General features: G+C 44.0%; 1 protein-coding gene across 19 annotated transcripts in view; it reads right to left on the reverse strand.

Annotated features, from left to right (window-relative positions):
- Positions 1–27,227, reverse strand: part of ACVR2B (activin A receptor type 2B) — a 71,587-nt gene extending 44,360 nt beyond the window's left edge. For 10 of the 19 annotated variants that reach the window (XM_087946608.1, XM_087946603.1, XM_087946607.1 and 7 more), the window contains exon 1: positions 3,238–3,473. In XM_087946608.1, coding sequence (XP_087802734.1) covers positions 3,238–3,457 — 220 coding nt within the window. In that variant the 5' untranslated portion in view covers positions 3,458–3,473. Of the gene's footprint in view, positions 1–3,237; positions 3,474–26,230 lie in introns of those variants that run through there. The other 9 variants (XM_087946613.1, XM_087946612.1, XM_087946610.1 and 6 more) reach the window with 3 other exon arrangements.
- Positions 27,228–27,730: the final 503 nt, after the last annotated feature.

The raw sequence follows: 27,730 nt of genomic DNA on the forward strand, positions 1-27,730 counted from the left end.
GAGCAGAAGGGAGGGAGGAAGGAGAGAAGTTAGGGAGAGGGGAGGTAGGGGGAGAGAGAGTGAGGAAAGATGAAGGAAGGAAATGGAGGGAGATACAGGAAGAGAGACGGGGAGAAACAGGAAGTAAGGGAGTGGAATAGGAGGAGGAAGAGAAGAATAGGAAAAGGGGGAGGGTAGAAGATGGTGAGGGAGAGAGGAAAGAAGCAGAGGAAGTGGAGGGGAGGGAGGGAAGAAGGGAATACAGGGAAAGGCAGGAAACAGGAAGTAGAAGGGAAGGGAAGAGGGAGGAAGAAGGAAGGGGACAGGGAAGTAGGGAGAGAGAAGGAGAAAAGAGGAAGTGGAGGGGGAGAGGACAGAGAAAGAGGGAGAGGAAGTGAGGTTTGAATGAAGGAAAGAGAGGAAGAGGAGGAGGAGGAGAAGGGAAGGACCGGAGGGACAGACAGGAAGACAAGGAGGAGGAGATACAGGGAGAGAGAGAAGGAGGAAACAATAAGGAAGAGGAAAGAAATGGTGGGAGGAAGGGAGGAAGAAGGAAGAGGGTAGAAGGATGGAAGGAAGAAAGGGGCGGTAGGGGAGAGAGGAAGTGGAGGGAGGAAGTGGAGTGAGAGGAAGTGGAGTGAGAGAGGAAGTGGAGGAAGAGAGGAAGTGGAGGAAGAGAGGAAGTGGAGGGAGGAAGTGGAGTGAGAGAGGAAGTGGAGTGAGAGAGGAAGTGGAGGAAGAGAGGAAGTGGAGGGAGGGAGAGGAGGCAGCAGGAGAGAGGGAGAGGAAGTGAGGTTTGAATGAAGGAAAGAAGATGAAGGGAAGGGAGGAAGGAAGGAGGGAGGGAAGGAAGGAAGGGAAGTGGAAGGGAGGGAGAACCTGGAAGGAAGTTAGGAAGGAAAGGTTAGAAGGAAGAGGAGGGGAGGTAGGGAGTGAGGAAAAGGTAACTAAGCAAGTGGAGGGGAGGGAATAAAAGAGGAAGGAAGAAGGGTCTAAGAGGGAGAGAGGGATGAAGTTAGAGGTGGAGGGAAGGAATGGAAGAGCAAGAGAAAGGGAGGGAGGGAGGAAGGAAGGAGGAAGAGAGGGAGAAAGAGGAAGGAAGGGAGGCTGAATGGAAGGGAAGGGAGGAAGGAACAAGGGAGGAAGCCACGAAGAAAGGAAGGAGGGAGGGAAGGGAGATAAGAAGGGAGAGGTAGAGAGTGTGAGGAAAGAGGAAGTAAGGAAATGAAGTGGAGGGAAGGAGAAAGGAAGATAGAAGTGGATAAGATGGAGGGAGGGAGGAATTTAGAGTAGGTGGCAGGAGGGAGAGGGAGAGAGAGAGGAAGGGAGGGAGGCAGGAAAGAAGACAAGGGGGAAAGGAGGAAGAAGGAGGAGGTGAGGTAGGGAGTGGGAGGAATGAAGAAGGAAGGAAGTGGAGGGAGGGGAAGGAAGGAAGAAAGGAAGAAGGGGAGGGAGGGATAAAGTTAGAGGTGGCGGGAATGAAGGAGGGAGGGAGGGATCTGAAATCATCAGAAGCAGAATGCACCCATTTTATTTAAGGCTGCAAAGATGGACTTTTTACACTTCAAAACATCTGGAAAATTGGGGGAACCCAATTGTCTCTACATGAAATATTATTTTGCATTACAGTTTGCAAGAAGCTGCTGCATTTTCAAAGTTAGCATTTGACTCTGATCAGATAACTTCCCTGAGTAATGATCAATCATCGCTACCCAAAAGTTTACTCATTAACAGAAGTGAAGAAAGCTTTTTTTTTAAAAAAAAAAAGCTGGCAGTATTACAACTTCCATGTTTCAGCTGATTTTGAGGATTCAGGTGATCTTTTTTTTTTGCAATGTTTCAATTTTTTTTTAAATCCCCCTTTAAACAGAATGGTGCCACAAACACCTCTCATATTATTTTATTTAAAGTTTTCAAAGCCCTAAAAAGCCAGCGTTTAATTCTTCATATTAACTTGTTGATGGGCTTGTTAAACAAGTTGGTACATGCAAAAAAGCAAGTGGTGCTTTAAATCTAGTCTAACTTTAATTTTAATTTAAAGTCTCCCACTTAAATGAATGTATCATTTAACCTGCCATCTTGACTTTTTTGACCTTAATCTGCAACGCCCATAAGCAGAAGCAAACCACAGTTTCAAACTTGGTGCTTCCTTGAGCACTGCCTGGCTCAGGTGTGGTTGCACCTGGGGGGGACTTTTAGTAGAAGCCTGCATTTCATCACTCGGCTACAACTTTTCCAATTTATTAATCTAACACTTCAACAGTGCTTTATCTGAGGCCCATTTTGCCCAGAGGGGGAATAGAGGTTGTAGAAGTAGCTTATCCTACATTACCGTGCAGCAATTCCGTGACTAAGAAGGGATTTAAACCTTAGTACTGAAAATTCATCTGTAACGCAGACGACAACACTTATTTCAGCTTCTAACCCAGAAGACATCTTAATGACATCCTGGTTTTAAGATATCAATTAATATGTTATAGATATCCAAATTCTGAGCCAGTTTGTTTTAGTGGTTATAAAGCACACAGCTAGAAACCAGGAGACGTGTGAGTTCTAGTCCTGCTTTTAGGCATTAAAGCCGGCTGGGTGACTTTGGGCCAATCACCTGGAGACGGTGAGTTCTAGTCCCACTTTAGGCATGAAACTTAATCGGGTGACTGAATCAGTCTCTCTCTTTCTCCTTAGCCCAGCCTACCGCACAGGGTTGTTGTGAAAAACGGGAAGAGGAAAGATTAATATATTCACCACCTTGAGTTATCTATAAAAATAATAAGGATGGTATTTAAAAGAAGGTCTAAATCTAAATCAATAATAAATACTTTTGCCCAATAGGCATATTGTACCACCCAGTTTCAAGAAGAAACAGTGATTAGCTGCAGGCTCAGAGAAGGCACCGCATGCAAACCCCGGTTAAATTTCCAGAAGCCACAAAGTTGATTGCCAAAGATGCATTTCCACATTGCCGAATTCAGCGGAGGGCGGAGGGGAAGTAGCTTCCCAGGGTGAGCCGAGGACAGGAAGAAAACAATTTGTCCCGTTTTCCCAGGATAGGTGAGCGAAGGTAACAGGGCAGGAACCAACCACACAGCACTCTGGGGCACTTTGTGCAATCGGAATTTGTAAAAGATGCAACAATGCTCATTTCAAAAAGGGATTGATTTATTGAGGGCAGGGAGGTTGGTTTCCTGGTTTAGATCCTGCCAATCAGATTCTAGTCACGGTGGAGAAAAGCAGAGCTGATCCAATGCATTAACTCACCTACAGCATGCCAGGCCTCCGTGGGAAAGTGTCCCCTTCTCCCAAAAGAGATTCGCTGCGTGAACCAGGAAAAGGGTCTACCCTGCAGAGCAGATGCACTACACGGCACCAGTTTCTGATCCAGACAACAACAACAACAAAAACCCTCGTTAAATTGCTCCCTGCAGTTTTGAGGCCGTTGGGTGTTCGGTGTTCGATTACAAAGTGAAATAAGTTGCATAACCTGATAGGCAGAGCTTTGGGTTTTTTTCTTTTTTTTTAAAGCATAGCTAGATATAGGAACTTGCATTCCCACACACAACAAACTTCAGCTGGAAATACTAGAATACCGAGCTGCCCGCCTGCACGGATCAGAAGTGTGGCGGAGACCAAAAGTGTGAGACCAGGATTAATGCCACTGTTTACACCCTCATGGGCTGTCGAGGTTATGATGTTGGGCCAACATCAGGGAGAGAACCTGCGTTCAAGTCCTACCGCCAGCCCGAGAAGCTCCCCAGGTGACTTAAGGACAAGCTCCTTGATCTTCCTTTCTCCCTCAGCCCAAACTACCTCACAGGGTTGTCGTACTGGAAGAAACAACCATAAAGCAATTGAAAGGGGAAACTGCAGGTGTATGTCAGTGTCCCAATTCAATAGGTTTTTCTCAAAGGACAAAGGTAGTCCTTGACCACAACGGAGCCCAAAATTTATGTTGCCAAGGTGAGAAATCTGTTAAGTGAGTTCTGCCTCGTTTTATGACTTTAATTGCCACCTTCGCTAATGGAATCCCTGCAATTAAGTTAGTCGCAAGGTTCTGAAGCCAATCCGGCTTTACCCATTGACTCTACTTGTCAGAAAGTTGCAAAGGGGGGGATCCCGTGGACCCCCCCCCCGGGGGGACACAGCAAGTATGAACCCATGGCCAAGCTTATCCGAATGTGAATCACAAGACCACGGGTATGTGGCAACGGTCATAAAGCGTGAAAAATGGCCATAAGCCTCCTTTTTTCCGTGCCACTGTAGTTTCGATCGATCGAACTGTTGTTAAGTTGGGGACTAACTATACTTTTGTCTGAATGGGCCTTTATGGAAGGTAGGACAATTATTTTTAGAGCAACCACCGGAATCAGCCCATCCTCCCTGCGTGCCCTTCCCTTCCCACAAAGGAAGGAAAGCGGGGGAGGGTAGAGTGGGGTGTTATTTAGATTAAGGGGGATTAGGGAAACTATAAACCCGCCCCCTTCCCCCCTTGCCAATACTATCTCTTTCCCATCTTCCATGTCAGAGTTAAGCATGGGATAAACCTTGTTTGCTGCCAAATTCCCAGAGACAAAAAGGCGAGGATTTCTTTTTCTCTTTCTTTTGAAATGTTGACGCATTAACCTCTTCCCCCTTTCTTTAACTTAAAGAGAGTCTTTTGCTAAAGAGATTCCCAAAAACTACCAAGAGTATCTTCCTCAACCCAGCCCTCCCCCGCCCCAGCCCGGAAATTCCCCATCAAGGCATGCTGTACTAAGCCTTCCTCGGTTCGTTAGCTCTTAAGTTTGTTAATTATTATATTTTTATCCCGCCTTTATTACTTTATAAGTAACTCAAGGTGATGAGCGTACGTAGTAACTCTTTCCCCTTCTATTTCCCCCACAACAACTACTAGAATCGGTTTCTTCCTGAAAAAGTCAACCAGGGGTCCCCAAACTTGGCAAGTTTAAGACTTGTGGACTTCAACTCCCAGAACTCCTGAGCTAACATAGCTGGAGGAGGAATTCTGGGAGTTGAAGTCCACAAGTCTTAAAGTTGCCAAGTTTGGAGACTTCTGGTCTAGTTCTTATATGATGGTTAACAAAAGTACAGGTTCTCGACATACCACAATTGAGCGCCACGTTTCTGTGGCTAAGCAAAACATTGGTTAAGTGAGTTTTGCCCCAGTTTATGACTTTTTTTGCCATGGTTGTTAAGTGAATCACTGCAATTGTTACATTACTCACATAGTTGTTAAGTGAATCTGGCTTCCCACCCCCCATTGAGTTTGCCTGTTGGAAGGTCAGAAAAAGGGATCCCAAGACCCCCGGGGACTCTGCAACTGTCATAAGTACATGCCAGTTGCCCAGTGCCTGAATTTTGATCACGTGACCTTAGGGATGCTGCAATGGTCTCAAGTGTGAAAAACAGTCGTAAGTCACTTTTTTCAACGCTGCGATAACTTCAAATGGTCATTAAACAAACTGTTCTAAGTCAAAGACCATCTGTATTTGGACAAGAGCTTGAAGGTGGTTTGCTTCTGCCTTCCACACACCATGTTTAAACATCCAGAAGAGAAAAAGATGTTTGAATCAACAACAAAAGGCATTCCTGAGCTAACAAGACTGGGGGAGGAATTCTGGGAGTTGAAATCCACAACTTAAAGTAGCCAAGTTTGGGGACCCCTGGTCTAATCTATTCTTAAAAACCTCCAGTGTTGGAGCACCCACAACTTCTGGGGGCGATTTGTTCCACTAATTAATTGGAAAATTAAAAGTTCTTCACGTCCATAAAAAACAGGGAGAGAATTTCGGAATTCTATTCTCTTTCGATATAAATAACTTTTCTCTTGTTGAATTCCTACCACCTCATTCCCTGTTTTATTCTGAGTTCATTTGATAACCAGGACACCACAGGGTGCCTTGAAAATAAATACTGAGTCAATTATAAATACGTTGGAATGCTAGGAAGGACCCCCATGGAATGCGGTGAAGTGATAAATGATAAAGAGAAAAAGACTTGCTGTATTTAAGGCTCCAATCTTCAACTCTAATTCCCCCCCCACCAGGAGTATTACAAAACAAGAAAATGAAAAGTGGGTTTTCTTCTTCACTTTCTTCATTTTTGTTGCTTCCTTTTCCTTATTTTACTAGGACTCAAGAAATGACATTTATTTTTAATCATTTCTGGTCCTTCCACATACCTTCAATTAGTGAAGTTATAATGGCCCTTAAAAAAGTGACTCATCACCATTTTTCATGCATAGGAGCATTGCATAGCATCCTTACGGTCATGTGATCAACAGGACATAAATGTTGGGTCAATTGTGGTTGCTAAGTCGAGGACCGCCTGCATGCAAAATAATCTTCAGGATTTCAGTTACTGAAACGAAACATTTATTCGTGATGGCCTAATATACTATTCCATGGAGTATTAATTCTTCCTCTGCAAACTGACTACACTTTTTTTCCAAAATAAGCATAAAATAAATACAGGCTCTTTATAGCTCACAGGGTTCATATTCTGAGCCATGGACTCATCCTTTAAATGTCGTAAAAGGAAAACGCAACCACCCCAGGATATACACTAAGCTGGTGTTTTCCTTATTGTGCAAAGGGGAGGCCTGAAGGAAACAAGAATTACACAAACAACGACAAAAACCCAACTCTGTATTAACAGAAAATAAGCTGGGTCTTCCCTATAAAGCAAGATCTTGCTCTTGCTCATGTGCAAATAGATATAAGTAAACATGAGCCAAGAAAAAAAATGCTATACTCCTATAGATGGAGTTGTGTGTGTGTGTGTGTGTGTGTGTGTAAGTTAAACAGAATGGTTGGCTGGAAAGGAGCATTCATGGAAACAGATTGTGATTCTCTTTCACTCCTTTATTGCAGAAAAGCCCTAACTGTTTTCATTCTGCCTTCTTTAAAATAGTAGCTTGAGCATCGAGGATCCAATGGAAATTTAACAAAAATAAAATAAAAGATTATTTCTCTACGACCTTCCAAGGAAAACACTGATGAAAGCCAGCCTAAAAACCCCATTTCTCCAACCCACTTGGGTGTCAAATAATGTGCTTGTAAACAAAAGTAATCAAAATAGCCTACAGGCAGACTCTTAATGACTATATTAAAGACATATAATTAAACAGCAACATTTGGTAGCAGCAAATATATCTCCCCGCCTAAAGTGCAGCTGCTGAATGCTGTCAACTCCTGCCACTAACAGGCAGCCAAGGCATTCCAGAGCAGCGTAGGAGAACTGCTCTTTACAATTTGATGGTATGATCAAAAGCACGCTTGGGCTGGGTGTAAACAGAAGATTTGGTTCCTGTCCCAGCTATTTTGGACTCCACATCAGTGTTTCTCAACCTTGGCAACTTGGAAGAGGAGTGGACTTCAACTCCCAGAATTCCCCAGCCTGCCAATCATTCCTCAATCTGCACACCAACCCTTGCAATGCATTAATAACACGGTTTAGTTTTTAACTGGAAGGAAAATTAAAACGATGATTAAATATGCAACGCACAGCAGTAGTTCAGTTTACTTACTTAGCTGGCTTACGGGACACTCCATCCAACGACAGACTTTTATATAAAACAGTAAAAGCAAACATGTTAGTTAGAAAGCTTTCGTGCCACTGGGGAGTGGGTTGCTGGTACTGAAAAGATAAGTTACTTTTTTTTTAATGGTTTAGATTACAATTTCAATATTAACAAGGGAGATAAACCAAAATAAGTTCCTTGGGGACTAAGAAATGACCTGTAAACAAACTGCAACAAGGATTCCTGTATTGCACCAATCTCAATCCTTGTTAGCTTTATCCCAAAATTGCAGCTACCTAGTCAAACTTGGCTTCTTAGGTCAGTGTCAAAGTCATAGAAACTTTTCTACCTCATGACATCTAGCATCTTATCTACAGCTTTGCATTTCTATTTTGACCCAAGGGAGCGGATTTACAGAAAGCCATAAAACATTTTGTGCCCTGCACAAAAAGGCAAGGTTCAACTCACAAAACCTTGCATTAGCAAGGATTTTTTTTTTTCAGCTGGTTGCAATGCTGTGGGATATAATATCAAAGGTCATCTTTGTTCGCAAATGCCAATCTTTGCCTGCAACTTTGAAATCTGGATCGTCTTTGGATGCTTTTGCCTGCAAAAAAGTTTTAGCAGGGCTGTGATTTCAATATTGTTATGCTTTCAAAGTAAAAATAAATAAATGACCCTATGCACCGAACAATCAAACTATGGGATGCATAGCCTTAAAAGTGTGCAAAAAGGTTTATTTACTTAAGGAAATATCAAGAGGATTTCATAAGATGATAAAATTAATGGATAGTTTTCCCTCCATGGTGGCAATAAACTGGCTGGTTTGTTTGCACCTAACTTTCCAACAACTTGTAAAAAGTTTTAAGACACCTAACGGAATCTGCCCTTATCATAGATTCAAACAGAAGTAGAAGCTTTTAGCATCTCCCTTTCAGAAATGAATGCAGCAAGGTGAGGTCAGGTGTGGAAGGCCCTGCCCTGCAGTGATGTCATAGCATAAGCCTCTCCTTTTCCCATCTGTTATGATGATGCTGGCAGTGGGCTTTTTGCCAGTAAGAAATCAGTGAAATATTTTTATTTCACCATTCTCTGCTTGGAGTTTAAATAAAGCTGGGAATCACGTTTAGATAAATTTCCCTGCTCTCGGTCCATGTTTAGCATCCTAGCTCCTGCCCAGGTAAAGACACTGCTAAGAAATGTTACCTGGGCTTTAAAAGTGCTAGGAATACTACAGCTGCTCAGATCATTCCTGCTGGAATTACAGTCCACAACTCAACTTATGATTACCGTTGAGACCAGAAAATCTGTCATAAAGCAAAGCATCCTGTGACCATATCAGATCTTATAGCCCTTTTTGCCATGTTAAGCAAATCACTGAAGTCGTTAAGCAAAACATCACGACTGCAACTAGCAATCTTCCCAGAACTCAAGTCTCCTGGTGATTGGCCCAAAGTCACCCAGATTGCTTTCGTGGGACTAGAACTGTTGCCTGTTATTGGCCCAAAGTCAGCTAATTATTTTTTGTGCCTAAGGCAGGACTAGATCTCAGTCTCTCCTGCTGATTGGCTGGAAGTAACCCAGCTGGTTTCATAACTAAGGTGGATTAAAATTCACAGGCGCCTGGTTTCTAGGCCAGTCCATTAACCACCACATCAAACTTCTTTTTCTTTTCTTTTGGCCCAATTTTTAAGGTATTAATGTGTACTTAGGACTGCATAATGTGGACGTTTTAATGTTGGTTCTAGAGGCAGCGGTAACTTCCCGTCTAATTGTTATTAAGGGTAACTGATTTAATTGCATTTTAAATTTCTTTTATACTACCTGAATTTTATCTTTTAACATTTTGCAAGCTATCCTTTTATTTGATAGCGTAGAATATAATATCTTGCAAACAAGCAGAGAAATTAATGAATAGGTTGCATTGCTTGTGCTGGTATCAGGAATAGATTTAAGCAAGACCTCCACAGAACAGGAATTCTTTTGTAATCAATTTCACACACCTCCAACCTGCAGGCAGGAAAAAAAAGAGGCAGCGGGGAATTAAAATTATAGCTACCAAACTTTACAGGAGAAACGCCAGCTGCATTCAGCAAAAAGAAGTAGGGAGAGGAAAAGAATGAGAGGGAAAAAATAAGAGTGATAATACTTTCAAAACAAAGAATATTTTCTCCCTATCCAAGTATATCTGTTCCCTGGACAAGTCAGCAGAATTTTAATTATCCTGACTTTTTTTTTTTTTTTGAGATTACAGTTTGCAGGAATGGATGGGGGTAGGGGTTGCGTGTGTGTGTGTGTGTGTGTTTGGGAAAAATAATGCATTCTTTCTTTCTTCCATTTCTTTTAATTCCTATTATCTGGGTTGGAAGCCTGAGGACTATATAAGAATGTGCCCGAGATAAGCGTCTGGAAGCGAATGTTTGCATAACTCCACCCGTCTTTCTACCAATGAAAGATAGGGAAAAGTAAGGAGGTGCATCTCTCGAGATCAGTTATAAAGCAGAGAAGGGCAAAAAGAGCACTTTTGAAAAGAACGTCGAGGCTTTGAATGGGTATGGCAAAGAGTTAAACCCCAGGAATGACGATGGCCGGGGGTCTGTGACCAGGAAGGAGAGATTAGGAGTTTGAAGGAGTGAAATAAAGTCCTTGCAGGTAGTCTGACTTGCAGCCACAACTGAAGCCAGCCTTTCCATGGCTAAGCAAGGCAGTAGTTAACCAAACTTTGCCCCTTTTTACAACCTTTCTTGCCCCAGTTGTTAAGGGAATCACTGCAGTTATTAAGTCGGTAACAGGCTTATTAAGCGAATCTGGCTTCCCCGTTGACTTTGCTTTTCAGAAGCCTGCAAAAAGTGATTCCGGGGCTTTAATATACATTGGTTTCCAAGCATCTGAATTTTGTTCACGTGACCATGGAGGTCTTAAATGTGGGGGGAAAAAAAGTCATTTTTTTCAGTGCTGTTGTAACTTCAACCATTCATTAAATGGATGGTTGTAAGTTGAGTTATGACTGGTTGCCTAGTAAACATTTGAAGTTCCAACACACCTACATACAACGATCAAAGTTCTGGTGGTGGAGCCTCCTGTGGCCATATAACCTCACTTCAGGCTGCGTTTATGGCCATTAGTGAGAGGTCACATGAGCATGTTTTGCGATGTTCTCGCTGGCACTAACTTCCACTTTTCAGCCAAAGCAAACCCATAGCAAACCATTGGTTCACTTAACTCCAAGATATTTTGCTTAACCACCCCTGCAAAAAAGGTCATAAAATCAGATCAGTCGTGTTAGAAGTGGGGAATAGAAAAGGGGTAGCAACAATCTGATTTATTTTCCACCAAACTCTTATTTTGCAAATTATCACTACTTGTGCTAACTCGTGCATGTATTACATTCAGATCTTGTCTTCCTTCCAGGGACACAAATCAGGATAACTCCTATTCTCTCCAAATTTGCCCAACATGAAGAGAAAGAGAGAACATTTACCGTGATCTCATCACTTCCTGGATGAAGACGGATCTGAATGGACCTTAATGGACTTATTTTCACCACTAATTATCTCATCCTGCCTCTTAGACATTTTCTGGAGGCTACTGAACTACAGATCCCAGCATTTATCACTGCTGTTAATTGTTGTGGCTGTTGGAAACGGTGGTTCATCAATACATTTGCACATGTTTGTTGCACATGTTTGTCTTAAGAGAATCTTTTGGAATTTCAGACCACTTCGTAAAACTTTTTATCCTGCCTCTATTTTTATGATAAATATGATGGCAAAATATACTCTTGCTTCCTCCTATTTTCCTTAAACAACCACCCTGTGAGGTGGCTTGGAATGAGAGAGATTGACTGGCTCAAAGTCACTCAGCCAGCTTTCATGCCTAAGGTGGGACTAGAACTCACCACCTCCTGATGTTTGGCCCCAAATCACCCAAGTGGCTTTCATGGCTAAGACAGGATTAGAATTCACCACCTCCTATTTGCTAACCTGATGTCTTATGCTGATAAAATCTCATAGGAGATTTTTGCCGGCCAAATTTAGGGGCACATTAATATAGTTAATACTATGCTGTAAATCTCTGCATAAGATCAAAATTCTGCATTGGTTAATATTGTGATTCTTCCTCCAATTAAAAAGTTATAGCTTTCTGTTTTTTGGACCATGATGTAATGTTTCACTTTGATACATAGTCCTCCGTTTATGACCAGTCTTTTAACGACTGTTCAAAGTTACATCAGCAACATGCATTTTGGGCACTTTACAACTAGCAAATCCTATTACCACAATTTCTCTTCTCCCCCGCCCCTGACCCCCCAGGCATTTACTCCCTGTCTCTGGCAAAAAACCACCCACTGGGAAAAACAGATTGGGGAAAATGGGCCATGGTGCTTAACTGCCACATTAGCATAACAATCAGTGTTCACTTAATGACCAGCACAAAAAAATATCAAAAATCAACTCTGATCACATGATGCCTCAACTTACAACTATAATTCCAGCTTCAATTTTGGTTGTAAATTAAGGACTACCTGGAATTGGCCACCATAGCCCATGATGTGGCTTTAACATAAATACTAGAAGAATTCTCCTTCAATTAGCCTGGAAGATAATAAAATGTTCTCGAATGTGATACTTAAATTTTTTTAAGTTTTCCCCAATGGGGGTCTCTTCAGCTGGAGTGTTTTTTTTCCAAAGCTTTGAAAACAGCTGCCTGTTTCAAATAGGGTTTATTTGGGTGCCATTAACTCTGACTGTGTTATGCTCCTTGTCCTACTGGTGGCATATGTTTGAATTTACTTTTACTACCCTTAAATTGGAACATGATGTAGATTTTTAAACATTTATCCCAGATATTTTTATCCTACTTTTCTCTTTAAAAAGAAGTTAGCCCTCATCATCTCTGCTCAGAAATACAATCCCGTGCCAAGATTCGCATTATCTCGGCAAACCACAAAGTGGTTTGCTTAGCTTGGCTTATCACAATGTTTGAATAAAGGTGCCAAGGGCAGCGTGATTTACTTTTCAATTAAGTTTACTTAGGGCTGCAATTTAAACAGTAATCATAAGAAATCTGGAAACCCTACAGGAAAGTTGGGGGAGAGAGGGGAAAAAGAGAGAATTAAATCAGACAAATCCAAAGGTTTCCAAAGGATCTGTGCTTACTCATAAATGAAGTTAACAAAGAGTGCTATCTTGTATGTGTTTAGCTGAAAGTAAAACCACTTAAATTCAGTAGGATTTAATCCCGGGTAAAGTGTGAACAAAGTTACAGCCCTAAATGAATTGTCCTGCCTTTCAAAAACATGTTTTTTAAAGCTTCTAACATCTAGATTTTTTTTTTTAAAGGACTACAATCTTCCATACAAGTTGCTGTAAAATAACACTTCTGTTTAATTATTAAGAGCTGGGAAGGCAAGCTGTAGATCCCAACAGGCACAGAACAGCTGTTAGTAGCTCAACAGAAAGTCATTCACATCCCAAAGTTGGAACTCTGAAATTCTATCAACAATAACTGTAAAATGACTCTAGGAACCCTCAGAGTTTTGAACTAGCTTTCATATTTAGGAGAGCTATTTTTAGCTAACTTGGGTTTGTCAAACACTAAGTTTGAAGAGTTTTACGCTTTAGGAACAATCTGCAAACAAATAAAGCAGACAGGGTAGATGGTCAAACATGCAATGGGTAAGTTGACTTTTTAGCATCAATGCGTGCAGGAGAAAATTAATCACTGATGACTAGGCCTTGTGCATAACTGATTATAAACTGATTGACACAAGGACTATAGATCTTTGCATGTTTCCCCTAAAAGTTATGTTGTCAGTCCTGGAAGGTGTTTATCACTAAATAAATATTATTTGTATTGCTTTTGATTTCACAAATACACACCTCATTATCAATGGAGGTTTTTTTGTTCAACCTTATTATTTTCCCTCCAATATTGTATTTTAAGTCATGCACATACATCTGAACATGATAAAGCTGTTGGCATTTTACACCGAAAATAACGTTAAAAATCTAACCCACAGGTCTCACTTTGATTTCCTAATGTTCAAGAGATGCTAAATTTATACTTCATGACTCTCCAATGCTGGCATTGATTTAGACTTTTTATCATGAATTCAGTGCTATGTCTCGATTATTTGTAATAAATGTCATCGTGATGACCCAAATATCAATGCAAGTAGTCCTCCCTTAATGGCTGCCCTGCTTAGTGACCAAAGTTACAACAGCACTAAAAAAAAAATAACTTGATGAACGGTCCTTGAAACAAATGACCATCACAGCATTAACAGTGATGGATTTGGGGAGCATTGGGCAATCAGCATGCGTTTATAACAATGACAGTAATCCATGCTCACATGATCACCATTTGAGTGCTCTGTGGCCAGCTTCTGACCAGCAAAATAAATGGAGAAACTGGCACATGATGTTTTGCTGAATTACTGTTATCACTGAGTGGGAGTCGTGGTTCCAATTGTGTTTGTTAAGTGATCACTACCTGTAGGAATGTAGAAGACAATCTATGGAAATGCAGAAAGCCAGTTATGTTAATGTACTTACCCAACAGGAAGACAATCCTTAATTTAGGAAGACTAGACAGGGGGAAAGCTGTGAGCACAGAACACACCCCTGAGCAAGGCCCAATTAAGACTTACTATCTCCAGGCTGAAAGGTACACCCTCCACACTGTGACTTTGGATAAATCACCAGGAGACGGTGAGTTCTAGTCCGGCCTGAGGCATGAAAGCCAGCTGGGTGCTACCTTGGACCAATCCCTCTTTCAGCCCAGCCTCTTTCCCCACAGCAGTTGTGCTGTGGGGAAAAAGGTAGAGTTGCGTCTGAATTTTGGTCACATGACAATGGGGATGTTGCAATGGTTGTGTGAAAATTAGAATATAATTCTTTATTGGCCAAGGGTGATTGGACACACGAGGAATTTTTCTTGGATGGTCGTAAGTCACTTTTTTCGATGCCGTTTTATCTTCAATCACTAAATGTATGGCTGATCAGTCCAGGAGTATCTGTACAGATTTGCCACTGTTATTTACTACAATATTCTGATTTTCCTTTCTAATCTGCAGCCCCTGGATTTCTTAGTGGTCTCCCATCCAAGTGTAATTTACACCTGACCCTACTTAGCTTTCTAGGCCAGCCGAGTGCTAATCACTCTCTCCCTAAACTTCTGAAAATGCGCTTTTCCATCTAACAATGATCTGCGGAAAACTCAGATGGCATGAAACCCAGGGTGGGTGGTGTCCATTTACCCAGCCCCAATGCCAATTCCTCGTACGGGCAAGGGGCCTGCAGTGAACATGAATTAAGGCAATCTGGCCAGATCACCGCTTCTTCTTCATTCCCTTGCGGAAGGCAGAAACGACTTTCATTCATGAGGGGTGACCGTGAAACGAGGATTATACTGAAATAAATAAAAGTATTTGAAATATGGCCTGTCTCCGTGATGCCTGTTTGCTTATTGAGATCACTTTTGCCACAGCATGGCTTTGGAATCTTTGGAGGTGTGGGATATATACATATCTATATTAACCCCTTTAATGCCGGCTTAAATGGGACCACAAATGATGTCATGCTAACAGCCTCCATTGTGGCTTCTGGATTTCCTGGTGGTTCAGTGTTGGCAGTCACTCCATTAATGGCTGGTTGGGGACTTTTGGGTTTTGAAAAGCACACATCTTAAAGTTGCCAAGGTTGAGAAACATTGGCCAGGACAGGGGGTCTGCAACCTTAAACACTCAAAAGAGCCATTTGGACCCGTTTCCCACAGAAAACACTGGGAGCCAATAATTGAACAACTGGTATGACCAGGTGGGCATGGCCAACTCGACATCACTCCTTCCCACCCAGTCACCTCCTGCTCTGGAATATGGAGCGAGTCTCCATGCTCCGCCATCACCCTTGCCTTCTCAGGCCAGGCGAGGAGTGACGGGGAGGGGAAGGTCCAGCCAAGGGTGGGATCAACCAACAGGAGCCGCAGCAGAGGACCAAAAGAGCCGCATGTGGCTCCAGAGCTGCAGGTTGCAGACACCTGGGCTAGGATGACTGTGCCTCCCCTTCATTGGGTATCAGCAGAAGATGGGTAGCTTTTACAGATAATCCTCGACTCAATCTGTTTAGGGACCATTCAAAGTTGCAATGGCACTTTAAAAAGTGACTTAAAACTAGTCTTTGTACTTACGACCATTGTAGAATTTTGGTCACGTGATCAAAATCTGCACCCTTGGCAACTGGATCATATTTGTGATGGCTGCAGTGTCCTGTGGCTCCATTTTTTGCAAACTTCTGGCAAGCAAAGGCGATGGAGAAGTCCGGCTGACTTAACCACCTGGTTCCTAACATCTGCAGCAATTCAACTTAACAAGTATGTGTCAAGACAGATTGTAAAACAGAGCAAAATTCACTTTAATTTAATGGATTCAATTGTGGTTATAAGTCAAGGACTGTTTGTATTTATCTGCTCAGAAAGGACAAGGATGGAGAATCTGCACTTCCAAGGTTGCATAAGGCACTCAAATACTACTTTTGCTGCTATCTTCTCTCCTCGCTATGGTTACTAAAAAGGATTGTTTCTTACCATGGCAATTTAGAAAATAGGTGCCCCCAAAGGACACGCTTCTGTTATAAAAAAAAACAAAACCTGAAAGTTTACCCCAAACAAAAGTGTACCCACACAGACACTGATTCATTCTGCAAACCTAATGTTGGCCCTTCCCACAAAGTGGGGCACCCTGAGAGCATATGGACTAGTAACTAAACTAATCAGCCAGGAACAGGATTAGAAGTAAGGCAAGGCTGAATTCCACAAGAAAGAAAAAGATATGGAAGGAACTTAAATAAACAATATCATGGCATTCAATCAAGCAGGCAACACCTTATCTCATCTGACTTTGATTTCTGTTGTGATTCCATTTTAACCAAAGAAGAAAATTACACCCTCCATCCCCACCCCAAAAAGAGGTTTTGCGGGAGATTGTAGATATTACCACCACATGCTGTAATTTGTGGGTAAGTTTCAATTGCTGAAATGTGCCAAACAGATTTGCAAATGATCGAAAATACTGGCATGCTGATTGGAGAACATGTGTTGTCTTGGCCGCAAAATGATGTTTGGGGGAAAGGCATTTTTGTCCTTACTCTACTCTTTGCCACAAATTATCCCAAAAGCCAGGAAAGGGGAGCCTTCCCCCCCCTTCTCCTCCCCTCCACATCTGCTGAATGAAAGATAACACAAACCTGTGTTGAAATTTTGCTAAAGGGGAAGGTTTTCTGGGTTCAACAGTTAACTGCAACTTGGTGAATCCTAGCTTTAAAAAAAAAATCCCTAGAGGAGTTAACTTTTCAATCTCTGCATATAAGAAAACTCCAAACATTTGCAGGTATAGACCCAGAATGGGGGGAATATTTGACAAAAACCTCAACCATCTTTACAACTTATCTTTAAAATGTCCCGTCCCCCCTTTCAAAAAGCAGGGGAACAGAAACAAGGAGGCGTGGGAAACGCAGCAGATTGAGTAAATGCTTTGAGAATGTAATTCCAAGAAATTCAGAAAGGGCAACCTTACTCTGGCAGCATCCTCGAAGCGGCTTTGCAATTTTAATAAAACAGTATTTGATTTCTTTATTTGAGAAGGGTCTTGACATTATGAATTCTCCACCGTCCGAGGATTCATCAGAAAAATATCATTAACAAACAGAACTGAGGGGAGAAAGGATAAGCTGAAAACCCAATCAGTATCAGGTTTCATAACCTTGCCTGAAAAGAATCTTATTAAATCTTAAGGGATTTAATACTTCTTCACCACACAATTTAACTAGGTGAGAATTAACAGAATTTGCATCACCAGCTTAGATTACTAGTTTGTTTGGGTTTTCTTACTTGGCTGTTTGAGTCCTTACCAATTAGCTTCAGATTCAGAGCATGGTGCTCACTCCCATTAAGCTCATGATGTGAACTGAACGCTGCCAAGGTTTTGGAATAATTAGGGTTTAATTGATCATAATCACTGGGTGCACAATTTTCCAGAACACTATCATATGTGATGTCAAGTGGCCATTACAGTAGTATTCAAAGTGGATTTATGTATTTCTTTAAAGGGACTTTAAAAAAAAAAACTGCTTACCTATTGTGGCTTAGCAATACGTTCAAACCAACCCATTCATGCTTGTTCCACAAACCATGATTGAAAATTCTGCCTTAGCATTAGGTATGGATATAACTACGTGTATCTCATCCTTTAACTTCATATCTACCACTCAGACTGTTGATGAACAATTAAAAACCTAGATGAATTAAATTAAATTTCTGTAAAAAGAATTACAGAAAGAACACCTGATAATAACTTGAATGCAATACAGCTAATATATTAAAGAGATATTTCAGAGTTCAGAATAGTACAGAGAGCTGTAAAAACTGATGCGCATAAGTCAGTCTAGGGAAAAAATGTTTGAAACCTCCTAGTTAAAAGAATTTGGGTGAACAAAGCTAGAAAAAGCTTTGGAAATTTATTTATTTAGAGCCAATAATCTCAGTGTGGAAGTATCCAAATGGAGGCTCTTCGTGTGTTATTCCTGGCCACCAAATCAATTTTCACCCTCAGTGGGAGAATCTGCAATTGCTGTCAAGGCAGGCAGTGAATAAACATTACTTTGCAGAAAAATACCAAAAAAAGAAGCCCTATTCTTTCCTTAGTTCATCATTGTCTTGAAAGAACATAGAAAAAAAATATCATTAATAATGTTTGTTTAGACAACATGGTCACTTCTTGAGCAGAAAGCATATAGGTTGTCTTTAACCAATGACCGTTCACTTAGCAAAGTTACAATGGACCCAAAAAGGGACTAACAACCCAGTTTGAAATTCTGATGGGGGGGGGGGTATATGCCTGCTGTGGTTCACATTTACAGCCATTTGCAACATCCCACAGAAGAAGTGACCACAATTCATTGTTTGTTGAAAACTAGTGTTTACATCCTGTTTCTAGCAAAAATAAATAAAATTAAATAAACCCAACACCCAAACGACTGATTCTTTGAACAACTACACAACCATGGCATTTGCTTAATGACTTCTGCCAAAGAGATTGTAAAATGAAGCACGCTACACGGTGACTTGCATGATGATTCTCATGCCCATGGACTATAACTGTGGGCTGGATTATAGCCGTGCGTCGAAGACTACCTAAATATGTGTGAAAACTAGCCACAACATTTCCAGTTCAAAATATATCTGCTAGTTAATTTTCACCCCAGGACTTGGCATCTTTCCAGATGAGTTGGGATCTTGACTTTCAGACTGCCAGATCACTGGGGAGATTAAAAGTGATGATCCCATGATCCCTGACATAAATGCATGCCCGTTGCCAAGGCCCTAGGTTTTGATTACCTGACTATGGGGATACTGCAACAGTTGCTAAGTGTGAAAAACGGTTGTAAGTGACTTTTCCGAGTGCCGTTGTAATTCTGAACAGTCACAGAATGAATGGTTGTAAGTCAAGGATTCCATGTGTGAGTTCTACAAATGTTTTTTTCTAAAAAAGAACACCTCACATAAACACAAATAGGAACAAAATACACTTTTGGGGTGCAACCATCTGTTTTGGGTTGATTTGAGAGGGGGTTTGACTTGTAGATCTAAGGTGTATGGAATCTACTGACCTCACCCTTGTACTCATCTGATCTCAACTGATTCACTGCTTTGTGGAAGCGAGATGCAAACCAGAGAGTGAGCTTCTACCAATTGATATAGATTGGAATTCATTCATAAATTGTATGCTAAATGGACCAGGATTTCAACCACATTGAGACTTCAAACTCTTATAGCAGCAGCAGTTATATAGGATTACAGTTCATAACAAATCTGGATGTTATTATGGGATCTACTAGTAGCATTTCCTTCTTGAAACATGCTACATGTGTTTGCAATTCCTCCTCTCTCCCTCTCTCTCCATAAAAAGGCAGAGCCTCTGGAATTGATACTGGGGAATAGTTTGAAACAAGGAAATTATACATATATGTTAGGATGATCTGCAAGGATTCACTTTAACAACTGTGGCAAGAAAGGTTGTAAAATGGGGCAAAACTCATTTAACTGTCCCGCTTAGTAATGGAGATGTTGGACTCAGTTATGGTCACAAGTCAAGGACTAATTGTATGTGTTTTATTGTTGTGGCTTTAAGCCACCGAGAATGATAATGTATAATGTGTGTGGCCCTATCAATCCTTTGAATAAATAACCCCCTTATAGTTTATTTCCGAAGTTGGGGAAAATCATACAATGAACAGGAAAAGGGAGTTATTAAAACTCAAATGTATCAGTACAGAACAGCAGTGCGTAAGTGACTAAGGATAAACACAGGTAAACTTTACTCTCATGATAATAGGATCAACTGATCCAATTTTGAAGCAGAATAAGTGATTCATATTGCAGTGTGGGCTGGAACACTTCATAACTCTTCGGTGCCTCTTAAAGCAGCCGTGTCCTCTCCTAAGCTCATATGCCTCTGGGGTTGGGGGAGAGGAATTTCAATAAGGTTGTATTTGCACATGCATGCATGCTCCGTATTTTCTTCTTCAATTCCAGTGCCTTGCACAGTCCTAATGGAATGAACTGGTTGGGCAGATGGTGAATTCTCACAGTGGCCCCTAAATACTGCCTCAACTCCATCCTCTAAGTCAGCTTGCAATTTTCCAACTTCAGGTTGAGAATTCACATTGTATTTTGATTGTAAATAGATGAGATTTGTCCAGAACTAGTTTTTTTTATTGACAGTCATCACTTCCTTGTCACTAAATACCATGTTTATTTTTTCCAACAAGTTGCAGCTGTCCTAAGTTGTTTCACTTGAGTATTTATTCTATATCTATGAATATGTTAGATAGAAACATTCCTTGCCCAATCAACAGATAAAGTACACTGGGCATTTTTCCATGCAATACTAAATCATGTTGCCATTTTTCTAATGGTTCTTAAGCCCATGCCAATTCATGAAACAAGACATGGCTTGTTTTGGAATAAACTACAATGAAATCACTGGATTATGGAAGTTATTTTTCTCAGTAACATTTATGGTTAGATCCAAAGCCCAGATTCTTGGGTCACACAATCACAGCCTCCCTTGTGTTTGCATATGTTTGAGAATTTAAAAAAAAAACCACTGAAGAAGACCACAATTCAAGCCGGAAGGATCTAGCTGCATTCCCGGTTTATGTAAAAAAAAATTGCAGGTAGTCCTGCACTTATAACGGTAATTGGGACTGGAAATCCAGCCTTAAGTCATTATGGTTATAAGTCGAGGCACCCATGTGACTGGAAGTAAACTTTGCAGCCTGTTTTGTATCAGTCATTAAGTGAATACTGTGGTTGTTAAGCAAATGCAGCAGCTGTTAAGCAGAACCATTGGTTTAATGGTGAGTGGTTGTTTTTTTTTACAGAAACATTGAGAAATGACTGTGGGACATCACAACTGTTCACAAAGTTGACTCACCCAACATCCGGTCATGGTGTTCTACAGGTGTTTGAAGGATCATAAAACGACAGTCATAAATCAAGGATTACCTGTAGAAGGACTTTTAGGGAAAATTCAAAGAGGACACACAATACCATACGATTTCCCACACCCTTCCTCTACTAAAGCGAGTTAAGGAGGCAAGAATTAGGATTTAAAATAAATTAATGATGAACATTCTCACAAAACCCTCCCTGGCCCTGACTGAGGGCAAAAAAAACCAAACCCATTTTAATTCAATTGATTCCTACTTCATTTGGTGTGTGCTTCTCCCCAATTAATTTCCCTGTTGTGCAAACCACGATAGACCATGGCTAGATATTAAAAGATAACTTTAAGCACAAAAACTACTAAGATCAGATAAAGAGCCTTATGTTTGTTTGCAACAGTGTCAAGCCAGCCACCTACGTAATGTCATGAATGTCATCTCTGCATGGAAGTTCCATTTATCAATGCAATCTGAAACTCGTCCTTCAGTTTAATTTTTCCAGTTCTTTTAGAACTGTTCATTTTGTTCAGGGACAACCGAACAGCTGTGACAGCTGATGGAAGGAGGAGGAGGAGGAAGAGCCTCCCCGGTTCAACACCATGCCCATCATCACAGCTTATTTAGGATTACAGGTAGTCCTTGACTTAAGACCATCATTGGGACCAGGATTTCCGCTGGCTATTAAATAAGTCAACGTGCCCGGTTTTAGAACCTTCTTTGTCGTGACTGTTAAGCGAATCACTGCGTTCTTAAGCGAATCACAGAGTTATTAACTGAATGCGGCTTCCCCTCCACTGATTTTGCTCGTCAGAAGCCGGCTGCAAATGGATTCACTTGAATCCAGGACCTGCAACCCACCATAGCTTGGTTGCCAAGCGCCTGGATTTTGATCACGTGACCATGGCAATGATGTGATAATCCTAAGTACAAGGACTGGTCATAAATCACATTTTTTTTTCCAGTGCCATTTTAACTTGTTAAAAGAATGGCTGTAACCTAGACAGAGCGATAAACCTTTAAATCAGAAGAAGTTAAGAGAGAAGTTCTACTAAACAAGGAGGGTCCTTTTAAAACAAGGAGGCCAACTTTAAAACTTCTGGACTTCAACTCCCAGAATGGTTCACTGGGGAATTCTGGGAGTTGTAGTCCACAAGTCTTAAAGTTGCCAAGGTTGGAAATCTCAGTCCTAAACCTCAGCCATTACATTAATTTGTGTTTTTCCTGGCTTCTAACTCAGTGTTGGGTTACTTTTTTAGTAAACAGATTTAGGATGATTCTTCATTGTTATATGCGTATAAATTTCCTTTAAAGTAAGCACCAGGGTCATTGAACAGTCCTGGTATTAAGAATGGCACAATCTACATCCAACCGTAGATTTTTGTTAATAGGGTCTTGGACAATAGTTCAAGAGTTTTGCGTTTTGAAAGCCCGGAACCATTAACCTTTTCACAGCAGTTTGTTGAGTTTAATTAGCAAGCTAATGAAACTGGTCTCCAGCACAAGAGGATAAATGAGGAAAGACTCTGGAAAAGGGTTTGGGATATAGCTGATCGCTTTTTAAGAAAGCAAGCTGAACTTTTTTCATTTTCTACCAGAAACTGCTATTCCTACAAGGCAGATTTGTGTTCACAGCAATGGGGGGGAAAGGACCCATTTCTGAAGAGTTATGGGATAATTGGCAAACAAAACCATAGAGATTCATCAAGTGTGTGTGTGTGTGTTTGTGTGTGTACTCAGACAGGTAAGCAAAATACCCAGCCATATTTTGCTTTCTTTACAGGGTGCCATTGGCTGCTCCCCTCTTTTAAGAAGCTCACCTTGGCATTTAAAAACGAAAGAAACGAAAACCCTGACGTCTGCTGGGTTGTTGGTATTACAGGCTGTAATATGCAATACACAGGCATGCACACATCATGCACACACAAACACAAGGCTTCAACACGTCAGTTCCAGCTTTCCAGCTAAGCATTTCTACGCAGCTGTAGGAATTTAAGGCTTCATTAAAACTACCTTTTAAAAAGCAGCCAGGGTTAACTGTTTACCTTATTCCTAGGGAGAGCCTCACTATTCCCACCCTTCTTATTTAAATTTTCAGAATTACATTTTTGGAAAGCCAGCAAAAGCGTGTTTCTAAAAGGCAACTTTTAATTGCATTCCAGCATGGGTATAAATATAAGCATTTGCCCCAACATAAAAAACGCTGGTTTTGTTTTAGAGAGCAATAGGAAGGACAAACAAGCAGGATTTTTCTGCTCAAGTAAGCAAGCAAGCGCAGTGGATTAAAAAAAAAATCTTTTTAAAACAAAAATCACACAGGAGAGAGATGACCTAAAAATAGCTCCTTCATATAAATCATGTTTCCAAAACGGGGAGCAGTTGGTGACTGCAGGCATGCAGAATTTTGATACTGCAAGCACACAGGCACACACTTAATATTGTTGCTCCAACCTATCCTGGTCTTTCCAGAAATCTCTAGATGGTAGAGATGGGGCTTTTCCACGCCAGCAGAATTCCTCTGGAAAAAACCCACAGCTCAATTGGGTATTTGGACCACTAGCCCACACTGCACCCCCCCCCCGTTTTTTTTTCTTTTTTGCACATTGAAGCTGCATTAAAATGGGGGGGGGACGGACGGAGAGAAAAGGAAAATGGAGCGAGCTTTGTTTACAGCACCCGACCGGCGAGGAGGCAGTGACAGTGAATGTATAATGGGTACCCTGAACAAAGAAAACCCAGCGAAGCAACCACTTCGCTGGCTTTAACCCCTCCCGAGTTTTCAAGCCCGCTCGCAAACGGATCTGCAGGAGCCGCGGACATAAAAGCGAGGGAGAAAAACGGTTAAAGGGAGATAGGAGACCTACATGTATATCTAGCGTGGCACAGAATAGCTCCGGAGGACGGGTGTCCTCTCCTGCCTGGATGCTTTGTGATGGGAGGGGGGGCTCTTGAGAGGCAATGCCAGGGTGGAAGGAGGCCCCGGAGGCCCGTTCCCTAAAAGAGAGTAGCTGATGGTACCCATTAAGAGAGAGAGAGAGAGAAAAAAAAGAAACCCAGCAAACCAACTGAGCAGCATCTTGCAGCTTGCGGAAAGATGCTCGCGCAGCAAACGGGCTGGGCAAAAGGTAGCGTGGGACAACTTATGTCCAGAACCGAAGCAAGCCACCGGGCGAGCTCAGGACATGCCACCAGGGCAAACAGAAGGACCCCTTTTCTCCCCCTGGCAAGCCTTGGGATGGCTCCCTACGGCCGGGGTAGAGGGGCAGCCGCGCGAACGCTCGGCCGATGCTTTCCAGGGTCCAAGCCCCACCGCCCCCTCCTCTCCCGCGCCGGCCAGTGACGTCAGCGCTCCCTGTTGTTGTTATCCCGCGGCCACGAGATCGGCGCGTTGCGCGCGCCGCGTTTTTCGGCCAAGCCGGCGGCGGCTACCGCTGCCACCGCGCTCGACGTTGCTCCCAATCCCCTAAGGGTGATCTCTCTTTTCTCTCTCTCTCTCCCCCTTTCGCGGACCCCTCCCCATCTCCTAAAGTCATCCAAACAAGGAGGGGGAGGAAGAACGCATAACAAAAGCTGGGCTAGGGAGACGACCCCCTCCCCTTACGCGCCAATGCTCGCCTCCCGGCGCTGGTGGAAGGTTTGCCGAGCAAAAGAAAGGAAGGCGCAACACGCCGCCTCCCCGCCCCGCCGTCATCACCTCCTCCTTCTCCTCAAGGCTGGGGCGGGAAGAAAAAGCAGATCTGCAGCGGGATCAGTGCGGTGGGACAATAAGGCAACATTTCCATAACAAGAGAAAAGGGTCTGGCAGCAAAGTTGCAGCCGGGGGGCTGGCAAACATCCCTTTTGCTCTGCGCTCCCCATGCACGCGCACTTCCCCCTCCCCGGGCTCCTTTTCTTTAGCAATTGGGGGTCACCTCCTCCTAAGGGGAGGAAATACCAAAATAGTGAAATGCCAGACACGGTCCGGGCAGGCATAAATGTAAACGAATCTGCATCGCCCCCCCCACCACCAACCCAACCCTTCCCGATCCCCACAGTCGAGCTTCGTTTGGGGGTAAAGGGCTGCCTGCAAAACAGCACGGAATAAAATTCCTTCGGGGAAGTTTATTTGGAGCAGGGCCTTGCCAAAGCCTGGGCTACACCCTCATCCGCTTGTTTACATTTGCAACTTCTCCGCTAACGTGCTTGCTCCCCCACCCTCCAAGAAACCCGGCCCAACTCGGGCGAAAGTTGAAAGATTCCCCAGGGAGGAGGAGAAAGTGTCAGCCGCCCTCCTTCTCCAGCGCCGGCCAGCAGCGTTTGCAAACTGGTTTGAAAAAAGCGCCCTGATCCGTTCAGCCACCAGGGTAGTTTGCCGCCAATAAAAGCGGAGGATCGCCAAGATCTGGCTGAAAAGAACGCTTTCCAAACCACGCCAAACCGTCCTACAGCGCTGGGTAGGAGCCGGCGGTGCGTCTCACGCCCGCAGGATTTCGGATAGCCGTTTCCACACCAGGCGTTATCTTGGAAAGAGGGTGCAGGGTATGGGAAGGGGTGGAGGAACCACGCGCATAAAGGAACCCCCCAGGGAAACTTGTTTAAGACGAGAAAAGGCGAGCGGGGGGGGGGCTTGTTTGCAAGCTCCTGCATTCCCCACCCCCCTAAGCTTAGCATCGCCTGCGAGAGACCCGGAGCAAAACCCCGAGGCCTCGCGCGCCCTGCGCCTGTGCTGGAGGTAAAATGAGATTATCTTTCGCCAGGGCGAAAAGCCGGAGCACGCGAGGCGAAGGGAAAGCCGAGCCGCGCTCTCCTCTCCGCCTCAGCTTTGTTTCCTCCAGCACATGCCTCACGGGAAGCAGCCTTGCGCTCCTAGAAGCGCACCGTCCTTATCGGGTCCTTTCCAACGGGACACCGCTCCCCTCCCGTGTTTCGATCCGCGATCAAAACACGCGGCAACGAGAGGGAAGCGATTGCCCCCAGTGGCTCCCGCAGCGCCGAAGAGCGCTTGTTTTTGTTCTTTTCCCCTCTCCAGTTAACCAATCTCTCCCCATTTAACACTTGGGGTATTTCCCCGACTTGGGCGCTTGCACATTGGGGTTGATGCTGCTGGGTCCCCTTCTGGGCATCACCATTATTATTGTTATTGTTGTTGTTGTTGTGAATAATGGGATTATTATAAGGCCCAGATCACGCACACCCCCTTTTTCTTTAACAAAGGAGGAGGTGCCCCTCGCAAACTTTTCTCCATACTTACGTGTGCAAATGCTTCCCCAAAGGAAGGCGAAAGTTAGCCACGAAACCTTCATTGTCCCCCTTTCTCTCCGTCTCTCCTGTTTCTTGCCTGCTGGTGCGAGGAAGGGTCGCCGGGGGAGACGAACGGGCGGACCGGGAGGGAGGGCAGACTTCAAAAAACGAAAAGGGAGGATTAAACACCCTTCCCGGCTCTCGGTGAGCAATCAAAGTCCCGCAACAGGAGAGCCAAGAAGATACGTTGGGGGCGGCTTTAAATCCTCAAGACAGGTGGATCGCAGGCTGCCCGGTTCCCGGCGCAAGGAAGCTGCCGCTCCAATTCACAGAGATGCGCCGATCCGGGACTCGCTTGTCCGGACCTGCTGGGTGCTGGTGGCGGCAGAGGCCGGCAAGCCCTCCGCCAGCCGCCCCTTCCCCAAAGCGTCCCTCTTCTTCTTCTTCTTGGTCTTCTTATTCAGCAGCCGCGGCGGCAGGAGGAGGAAGGGGGGTGGGCAGAGGAAAAGCCGAGGAGGCGGAGGAGAAGGCGCGGCGTAGACCCCTCACCGGAATTATCCGTCCCCTCCCCCAATTAAATTAAATCGCCCTCGCTCGCGCGCCTCCAAGTCCAAAGCAAGAGGCAGCGACAGCCAGCAGAACAAACTTTGCCTCGGGGAGTCCGGGGGTCTCCAGAGCAGGCACCACCGCTCAGGCAACGGCGGCTGCCAACATCGCTATCAAAACGGAGCGCGAGTCGCTCCTGCGGCTTCGGTCACGTCCTCCTCTTCCTTCACCGCCGCCGCCGCCTATGCCGTTCGGGCCGGGAGAAAAGGTGGCGAAGGCGCTGCTGCAGGGGACAGGCGGAGTGCGATAGCCACCCTCGCTCTTGGGCATCGCTTGCCGGCTCGGCCGCACGGGAAACGGACGAGCAGCGTGCCTACCGCTCTGAGCGGGAGGCGAGACTGAGGCTGCAGTTGCCATGAACAGGCAGGCAAAAGCAGGCAGGCGCGCTCACGAGCCCGCCCCGCGCGCGTTCGAGCCCGCCCCTTCCCCCCCCTCCGGTTCGGGAAAAGGGGGGGGAAGGGGGAAACGGAGGATGAGGTGTGGTGTTTGGAGGAGAGGCAGGAGCCCGGATGTTGGATGCAAAAGAGGGGGCCAGAGCAAGGAGGCGGGACCAGGGGAGGATGCTCGGCAAATGACTGGGGCGGGCAGCTGCTCGTCAGGGTGCCCGCGAGGACAGGGCGAGCTAGCCTCGGAGGAGAGTTAGGCGGACGGGCAGGTCGCGCGCCTGTGCGCGCACGCGCGCTCCTTGGCGTCCGAGAGTTTGGCGGGTGTTAGCCCGCCTTCGCCCCTGGAAGCGAAAGCCGCGAGGAAGAGCTGCATCGCTGGCCTCTCTACGGAGCCTGCACGTGTGGCTGCGCACACACGCGTCCCTAGTTGGAGGCCAGCTGCTGTCCGTACCAAGTAACGCAGGACGGCCCTCGACCACCCTTCTGTCCGGAAGGAAGTCCTGCGAAGTGGAGGGGGA

Source organism: Notechis scutatus, chromosome Z (assembly GCF_049901735.1).
Source record: "Notechis scutatus isolate UNSWTSFEM ecotype Mainland chromosome Z, rNotScu1.2, whole genome shotgun sequence".
NCBI classification, from domain to species: Eukaryota; Metazoa; Chordata; class Lepidosauria; order Squamata; family Elapidae; genus Notechis; species Notechis scutatus.